This window comes from Protomyctophum parallelum, assembly GCF_964188405.1.
Source record: "Protomyctophum parallelum genome assembly, chromosome: 18".
Taxonomy (NCBI): domain Eukaryota; kingdom Metazoa; phylum Chordata; class Actinopteri; order Myctophiformes; family Myctophidae; genus Protomyctophum; species Protomyctophum parallelum.
This window is the reverse complement of record NC_139716.1, coordinates 21,262,479-21,272,448: the sequence shown is the minus strand read 5'-3', so window position 1 is coordinate 21,272,448 and position 9,970 is coordinate 21,262,479. Positions and strand designations below refer to the sequence as shown.

General features: G+C 42.0%; 1 protein-coding gene across 1 annotated transcript; it reads right to left on the bottom strand.

Moving 5' to 3' along the window:
* Positions 1-1,206: 1,206 nt before the first annotated feature.
* On the bottom strand, positions 1,207-9,437 carry LOC310876026 (Fc receptor-like protein 5; the record flags this gene model as incomplete). The annotated part of the gene is made up of 5 exons (XM_083789473.1): positions 1,207-1,262; positions 7,551-7,673; positions 8,342-8,602; positions 8,940-9,215; positions 9,407-9,437. 5 exons carry the CDS (start codon positions 9,435-9,437, stop codon positions 1,207-1,209), a joined length of 747 nt encoding a protein of 248 aa, XP_083645599.1.
* Positions 9,438-9,970: the final 533 nt, after the last annotated feature.

Below are 9,970 nucleotides of genomic sequence, written 5' to 3'. Positions count from 1 at the left end.
CCTTTGATCACAATGCAATTCTCCATTATGTAGGCCCGCTGCCACACTCAATTCTGCCTGACTAGGTGTCATCTTCAAAACACAATTTTTGCCACATTAACTACTACACATTATCCCTTGAGTCATGTGAGTGTACTGAGTCGACCGGCTTCAAAGCCAGTCATGATTACCAACACTTTTGATCTTTTTTGTTATAAGAATGACTTTTTGGCATTTTCATGTTTTTCTTCAGACAGTGAGAGAGAGAGATGGGGAAGGACACACAGCGAAGAGGCTGCGCAAGGACAAACATAATGGTAAGAGCTTTTTTCTTTCTTTTGTATGATAGGGGCTGTGGGATTCTGGATCAATCAGCAATTGATATCATGGGTAGAAGTATAATAACACACAGGTCGGTGGTACAGTAATTCTGCCAAGAGCACAGGGCTATACTGTAGCTGCTTCAAGGACAAACTGAACCATAACAAGATAGGCTGTACCAAAATGATAGCTGTCAGGCCTAGGTGGAGACATCTATAGGCTCTTAGTGATGCTAAAATATTAAGGTGAGATATGAGCTACCATGATAACAATATAGTATGAGGGATAATTCTTCAGCAATTCCCTTGTTGATCAAAAGATCAACACAACCAACATTTCCTGGCAGACGAATTGTTGCTTTCTCCCTTTTAATATATTTCTACGGTATATGTATTTGTAATATTAGGAACAAATTCTGAAAGGTGAGTAGGCCTACCGGTATATGTTTTTATGATGTATTCTTGGGAAGGTAGTCTAATATTATAATATTAAATACATAAATAAACAAAATAATAAACAAATAAATACAACACACAAACAAACAAACGCGCACACACACACACACACACACACACACACACACACACACACACACACACACACACACACACACACACACACACACACACACACACACACACACACACACACACACCACAAATAGGGAATTTGGGAAAATATAAAGTTCAAAATAATTGCCAAAGGTGTGCATTAGGTAAAGGCCCTAACAACTCAAATGGGGTTTAGAGTAGTGCGACACGTTGTGAGCTTGTAGATCTGCTATTTTCAGCATGCAACCAAGTGTAAAATGACTTATACTGGATCTCTTGTCCACTAGTCCCATTTTACATTTTAGTCTAGTTTTTATTTGTTGACAAAATCATGACATGAAATGAACTTGGCAGTTTAGAGATTAGGCTGATGTTGAAGGAGGATTAGGCTGTCTTTGAAGGAGCTCCGAGCTACAGTATAAACACATGTAAGTCACACCATTAGAGCAATAATACAAATGACAACAAATTAAATTATGTTTCTATGGACACAAAGCTCAAGTGGTAATTCTGTCTATTTTCCATCTGTTTTGTCAGACAAATTCCATCAAATTATTCATCAGATTTGAGGATAACACCCCCCATAGGGGAAGACATAACTGCAGTTAAAACAACAGCAGACGCAGACCAAGAGCTCCCCCTGCAGGCGTGTGTGTGTGTGTGTGTGTGTGTGTGTGTGTGTGTGTGTGTGTGTTGGTTTCCAAAGTGGGGTCCATGGGACCCCCAGGGGTCCAGCAGTTCCAGGGGGTCCCCAGCTAAATGATAGTTTGGAACCAAATGGACCCTTATGGTCTGTAACCCATAAGGTGGACCCTTACGTCTGTAACTCCAAATGGACCCTAATGGGTTCCATTTGTACACTCTCAGACTTAAATTAATATTGATTTTACAATATAAATCGGGGGTCCCAGAGATAGAAATTACATTAAATGGGGATCCGTAGACTAATGCATGTCAAACTGGGGGTCCTTGAAATTAAACGGGTTGAGAACAGGGGGCAGTCAGACAGATATTTTGTGAAGCTACTAAGGAAATCGGGATTTCCTGAAAGTTCATATAATGGCCTGTTGTGGCGCTGTCATTGGACCCAGAAAAACCCATAGCCCCATAGAAGTCCATCTATTTGGGTCCAACTTCACCTAGACTGTATTACCTTAATATACATGGTCATGAATACTTTCTGCTTCCAGTCACTAGTTTAAAGATGGAGTGCCACAATTTTTGTATTTTTCCAGCTTTTCATGTGTCTATGGGGTGAAAGTACTTCATTAGACACCCTGGAGTAGTTTTTATGTGCAATGGTGTAATAACTTTGTATTTAGGGTTTCTTCCTGGAGGCTGAACCCTTGACGGTCAAACGGGCCAATGAAGTAAACACGGATAGTGTGACGTAAAAAAATTGCACACACACACCCTGTGAGCACATCTAAGCGTCAGGAGCGTGAAGTTGAAGCTGAAGTTTTCTTCTTCGTGGGGTTTTTAGACAGCTGGTGGATGGAAAATAAGCTCCACCTCCGCGCCCGACGGACGCGACGGACAGACTCAAATGGAAGCCGCGCACAAGCGTGAAAATGAAGCGCGTCACCCGGCAGTGATAGGCACTAGCCAATGGAACAGATGCAGCCTGCAGCCCGTCCACAGGGCGGTTATTCACTTGTAGTTTTCTTCTTCACAGACCCAAACGCCCCTGGGAGGGATTTGTAAAGCCATATCGAGGGATACAGGCAGACTGGGCATTGGGCACCTCGAAGTAACATTATGTCCAAAATGCTAACAAAACATTAAAAAATCGTCTGAAGAAATAAAGTAAAGCATTGGTTCTCATGTTTGCTTCAGATCACCCCTGTAATATTTTCATCCATGGCACCCCTGGCTGAATTACATTGTCCATGACATTGAAAATAACTTTATACTTTATAAAATAGCCCGTTCTCTTCAGCCTCCACAGCCCTTCTCATCAACATCATCATGATCTCCGTGGTGGTCTAGTGGTTAGGGTGCGGCGCTCTCACCGCCGCGGCCCGTGGTCTGACCCTGAAAACAACTTCCTGTGATCCTGTGTAGAATGAGCAGACAGGATGTCACAGCATTGTATTGTATCTAATTCGTCTCCAGTGTAAACCACCCACTTGCAAACACATGCCCACCTACATGCCAGGGTTGAGCTTTTAGATCTGCTATCTTCACTATTTTTCTACTTTTAGATACAAATGTAAAAATAACCACCACTCATGTATTTATTTAGCAAGCTTTCGGTCTACTGCTGTTTAATCTTATTCTACCTTTCCATTTAATGTCTTCTTGATAAGAAGGAACTGTACGTTTAACATTTTCCCACCAGATGTCACTGTGACTCTTGATAAGATCTACAAATATACTGTATATTGCTGTGTTAATTCAGCTAGTAAACACACAGGTTCAATGTTATTTGTTTCTGCATGGGGGTTTGATTAGGCTACCTTTGCCAGGTGTGTCCATTGCTGCACATGGAGATTGGGGAGGGGAGCTTATTTGGTTCCATTTGTACCCTCTCAGATTTATGTCCGGGAAAATATATAGGCCTACAGCATATATACGTGCTGTATATAAATATATACAGCACAAAAATTGATGTTTGCATATAAAACTGTGTTTCTCGTTAATGATTAATTGTTTATATCTCTATATCTCTGAAATAATACATTCGGGCAGATATTGGTAGGTGCATTTTTGGGTCAAGTCAAAGTCAAATCTCTCTGTCTGTAGTACGAATTCAATGAATGGGATTTTTTCTTCTTAAAATTGCTAAATACAAAGCACAATAACTTAGTATTTGATACAATACATTTTTTGCATTGCAAAATTATTCGATACTGATTATTTAAATTGCAAAACAATACGATACAAAGTCAATGTTGCCATGTATACATTTTGATATACTTCGATTCCGGAAATTAAAATAGAATTTTGATGCCGTTACTATATCGTTAGACCGGCCCTAACTATAGCTGTTGTGAATTATCTCATGCTGTCTGAACGGCAGCCTCTGGTGGACATTCCCCATTCCCTGCATCCACAATCATACATGTGTTTGCCATCACACCACTCACTCAACCCATTAGCCAATCACAGTTTAGGTGTGCCACATATAACCAGCAACTTACTCACTCCACACTCCTCACTCAGGTGCTATTTACACGAGGATGGTGTTCATATAAAACGTCAAAATAAAGTATCGTTTGCTGCTGTCATTTAGACGAGAACCGTGTTCTCAGGAGGTGAAAACGCAACGAAGTGAAACCACCTCCCAGAGTGGAAATCATTCAGAACACCGTTTCCTATGGTCTCCATATAAACAGGCAAAACGGTGAATCCGCAAAACTTATGACATCATGGCTCATGTTGGCTCACAGCGCATATGTTTATTACATTGATGCAGAGCCATATCATTATGATATAATGGAGTTCCTGAACAAGCCTCCCTCCTCGCCTACAAAGTGCTGCTCATCAGCGATGTTGAATGTAAAACCATGATGTAAATAAAAAGCCTTGTGATAGACGGCAGCCGCGGCAGCAGCGTTTATGTAGCCTAATGTATTATAAAATATATACCATCCCGTGGCGCGCCCAGAGCCGTGTTGCGCAGGCTTGCGTGAAGGTTTCTTCTTCTTGTACGTGGGTGACCTGTCTATTTGGCAGCCCGTTATCGCCACCTAGCGACAGTATAGCATAATAGCACATCATATCATAACGTGTGCGTTCTCGTGTAAAGGGTAAGAAAAAATGAGAACGCAACGGGACTTTGACGTGTTATATGGAGATGGTCGCCGTCTAAAAGAGGCCTCAGTCTCCAGCCTTCACACAGGCAACATGCAGCACCTGCAGATCTCACTGAGTCTACCCACTACTCCAGCCATGCATACTTGACCACAAAAGCACGGTTTCATGGGGAAAATAAACTACCACATTGTTGGATTATACTTTGGTGTCAAGAAACCTCTTTTATCGGAGAACCTTGGGTGGTCAGCTCACAACCTACTAACCACCAGCAGAGAATATTTATTAATAGCAATGCATATGCAATGCTATTTCGTGACATAGGTGCAATAGTTTTATTTTTTATTTATTTAACCTTTATTTAAGCAGTAAAAAACACATTGAGACTATAAAGTCACTGCAAAGATAACGTTGTGATTCACGCAAAACATTAGGTCCCATTACGAATCAGATTGAGAGCCATGTGGTTTAATCTTATATAACGTCTGACTAAAATATAGCCTATACTACTCCAGCAAGTGAAACAATTTCACCTCCTTCTTTTGCATCTGTATCATTATCAGGGCATGCCTCCGGTGTGCGTGTGACATGCAGTCAGTCTGTCTTCAGATAGTAAAACCATGGGTTGGTCCAGACACGGAACAAGACCAGGAACAATAATGCCTCGACACAACTAAATGCTTGTTATGCCTCTTTGGCGATCCCCTGAATAGACATAGAAAAGTACGTCATCCATGCCTTTGATATCCTCCAGACTTGACTGTTGCAATGCACTTTATTGCAGATGTGACATAACAAGGACGGCAACTGCTACAATTAAATTGCTGCTGACAAAATATTCACACTAGAGACCTGCAAATGAGCTTTTTTGTCAGCCGAATCCGCGTGTGCATATTTATAATCCGCCCGGTATCCAACCGCATTTATTCATTATTCCAATGTTATATCCGCAACCACCGATTGTGAGATTTTGCTGAGATTTTGTGCATTTTAAAAGCTATAATAAGAAAAATCAATAAACATATGTTAACCCATTTTGGGCGGGAACCGGGAACCCATTTTGGTGTTAGCATTATGTTATGCTTTAGCTATTGAAAAATAGCAGATCTACAAGCTCATAGCGCGCCACCGAGTGGCGCGCTACGAGCTTGTAGGTCTGCTATTTTTGAAAAATGGAAGAACCACTGCAATAGAAACATAGCTTTTTCAGAAAACTGTCAGTATGTATGTATGTTTTTTTAATCTGATCTCAGGTCAAAATCTAAAAAATAATAATAATATTCCATCCAACAGCAACAGTCCTTGCCCTTCACTGGGTACCTGTGAGTTTTAGAATTGATTTTAAGGTTTTACTTCTTGTTTGTAAAAGCCTAGCAGTGCAGCAGGGCCCTAAAGTCTCGGTTTGGCCCCTCACCTGTGGAACTCCCTGCCTGGGGATCTCAGGCAGGCACACTTTTAATCACAGCTGATTTCCAAGCTCACCACACCTGACAACGCAACGGCGTTATGAGCTTGTAGATCGGCTATTTTCGGCACATATTATACGTAGCCCATGGGAATATGGTTAACTTCACCTCAGGCCCATGTATGGAGATATAGTCGCAACATCAAATATAAATGTTTACAGTTACTTGATTAAATATATTCTTAAAACATCTTAACATTGTACAGTGAATATGTCATAGAGTTGTCTGCACTGCAGCATACAGTACAAACAAATAATTAACATTCCAAGTGAATGGGCCTGAAGTCTGATGATCAAACAATGACGGTGGCTTCAGGTGGCACCTTGTTTTACTGAAGAGTACACAGTCTCCTGTAGAGTAGACACACCTGCACACACACACACACACACACACACACACACACACACACACACACACACACACACACACACACACACACACACACACACACACACACACACAGAATTTACATCATAATAATTCATACCATATACCAACAAGGCTGGAACAACATATTTATATTATTCTGAACTCAAATATCTGTGTGTGTGTGTGTGTGTGTGTGTGTGTGTGTGTGTGTGTGTGTGTGTGTGTGTGTGTGTGTGTGTGTGTGTGTGTGTGTGTGTGTGTGTGTGTGTGATTTTCTGTACCCCTCTCTCTGTTAGCTTGTCTCCCCTGTGTGATTGTGATCTCAGCATATGTTACAAAAGAAGGCTGGCATTCTGAGTTACCTACAACACAGTACAGTCTCTGTTAGATCTTCAGTGCCATGCTGATTAGGTTGCTGAGGACCTAAAGCATATTATCTACACAGCAGTAATAAACAATTTAGTAATAATGAATTGCATTTTTATAGCGCTTTTCCAAGTGCTCAAAGCGCTTTACAATGGTTCATTCATTCATACATTGGGAGGTGAGGCGGCGAACAGTCGACGCCAGCGTCCTCACTTACCACATTCACACACCAATGGTGGCACTGCTCACACCGACCGACTCATTGGAGGCAATGTAGGGTTCAGTGTCTTGCCCAAGGACACTTCGACATGTGGACAGGAGGAGCCGGGATTCGAACCACCGACCCAGGGATCATTGGACGACCTGCTCTACCTCCTGAGCCACAGCCGCCCATTTAGACACAGATACTGTGATACATGAATAATTACGTACATGTGACTACATGCATAAAATACCTATGTATAGACAGATGCATTCTCTGAGTGATGAATGTTTATATCTACTCCGATAATGTCTGTACCTGTATGTTTTCTTCCACCTGCCCTATAAGTTATAACCTACTCCTACTGTATATGACATTTTGGAACAAATCTACAACATTTTATTTAGTTCCTGCTGTGCATTTCAGTAAGTAACATCAGTGACTCTCAACAAATCATGCATTTCATCAATCAACCAACCAACTATTCTGACATTAATTAATAGGAAAAATAATTCAGTACAATTTGAGTCTCACTCTCACCCCTGTGTCTCTTCCTGACGCACACCAGCACCACCAGCAGTAGCGTGAGGACCAAAAAGAGGCCAGTCCCCAACACAGACGGCAGGACATACCCGTGCAGGAAGTCAGCCTTTTCAGGAGCTTCTAAAGAAACAGAAAACCACTGAATGAGGTCAACTCTACTGAGCACAGATCAGAATATCAGATCACAGATCAGATCTAACTTAATGCATGTTACAGATTTAAACGAGGTCAAATACTGTAGTGTGGGTGGCTGATCAAAACACAACAATCAATCAAGTTATATCTTGATTCCACTGATATGTGTCAAATGACACATATCAGTGGAATTCCCCGTCCCTAAACAAGACCCAGATATGGAAAACAAAATCACCTTTCATATGACATTGTAGGAGGCCTCTCATAAAGAAAAGTTTTAGTATGTATTTATAGCATAAGTTATAATTTAATATTCTGAATCTGATACGTTGGTCAATTCTTGCATGGATCAATATCTCTCTGGATCAAGTTTTCAAAAAAATATTTTCATGCAAATCCCATGCGGAATTTGTGTCATCTGACACTAGAATTCACACAAATTCACACAGATTGTGTAAATTTAAATAAAGTGAATGTTCAAATTGTGTTAGTTGATGCAAATGGCCGGACCCACACTACCACCCAATGGCATTGTAATGATAAACTATACAATCCACTGACTATGTCAACTTACAAAGAAAAACTGTTGATAATATTAATAGAAACGTTAGAAACTATGTTATGATTGGATAAGAAAACTGATGTTGTCTCACCTCTCACATCCATCCAGCTCTCTGGTGACTCTCCAAGGTCAGAGATGTTACACTTGTAGAATCCTCCGTCAGACTTGTAAAGACCGCGGATGGTCATCTGTCCTGTAGACTCAGTCCCGACGAGGGATCCATCTTTATAGAAATCAGCTGGGAGGTCAGAGGATGTTTCACCAGTTGTCTTGTTCTCGTACCGGCAGCGCAGCGTGACATCACTTCCCTCCATCACAGGAAGTGCAGGGCTATGCAGGATAACAGCTCTTTCTAAAATCGGAACAAAACAGTAAGAAAACAACAGCGTTTTAAGAATGTATTTAGCATGGAGGGGAAAGGAACTGGTTGGAATAACGTGTTCCTTCCACGCGCTACTTCCAACCAGGGAAACTCCCCCCCTGTCAGGTGTAAAGGAGCAACTTGGACACTCAGGCATGGAGGAAGCATGAGTTCAAGTCCGTTGCTATCCCCAGGTTGGCAGAGGGTGTGTAGAGCCCGGGATCACATTAGATAATTGACACAGGGGTGAAAATGGGTTACAAAATCGTGAGGATAAGAAAAATAATGTATTTAGCCTCATTATGGACGCGCAAAACAATAAACCCACCAGTCACAGTGATGTTGACGGCACTGCTCCCCTTTCCGTCTGAAGACTGACACCAGTATGTTCCACTGTCCAGCAGCGCATAGGCATCTCCGATGGTACAGAGAGAGTTCATCATTTCCCCCCAGGTGTCCACGAGTCCACACTCTGAAACACCGCCGATGCTTGTGTTCCTTCTCACAGTCCACCCAGAGTTCCTCGACCGTTCCTCCTCGCAACTCAGAGAAAAACTCTCGTATTCAAAGAACTGAGATCTGTCGGGATGGACCCTCACTGAGGCTGAGAGAGAAAGAGACAGAGAGAGAGAGAGATATCACACACACACACTCACACACACACACACACACACACACACACACACACACACACACACACCCTGTCCAACTTCGTTATTTTTTTCTTTCTTTTGCTCTCTCCGTTTCTCTCTCCTCAAACACCAATATGCACTAGTAAAGATGTACAGTACTTACAGAACAGAAGAGAGAGTGTCATCACATCCATTGTGTCTGTCTGTCTGTCTGTCTGTCTGTCTGTCTGTCTGTCTGTCTGTCTGTCTGTCTGTCTGCCTGCCTGCCTGCCTGCCTGCCTGCCTGCCTGCCTGCCTGACTGACTGACTGACTGACTGACTGACTGACTGACTGACTGACCCTAATACATGACAGACAAACCACCACTTCCCCTCTGGGCCAGGGTCATGCGCATACAGCATGTGTACGAATGATGCTGAGGAAACATTTATGCCAACTTCAAAGACTATTAGTGTAAGAACACAACAGGAAAGATAGAGAGAGAGAGAGAGAGAGAGAGCAGCCTAACACACACACACACACACACACACACACACACACACACACACACACACACACACACACACACACACACACACACACACACACACACACACACACACGAGCCGGTGGAAATTTAGATGTGTTGTGTTTTGCTTTATTGTGTGATTTTGCTATTTTCTATATTTAGCATGCTTTAGAATAAGATTATTGTCGAGTGGTTGTACTTTATTGGTTGCTTAATAT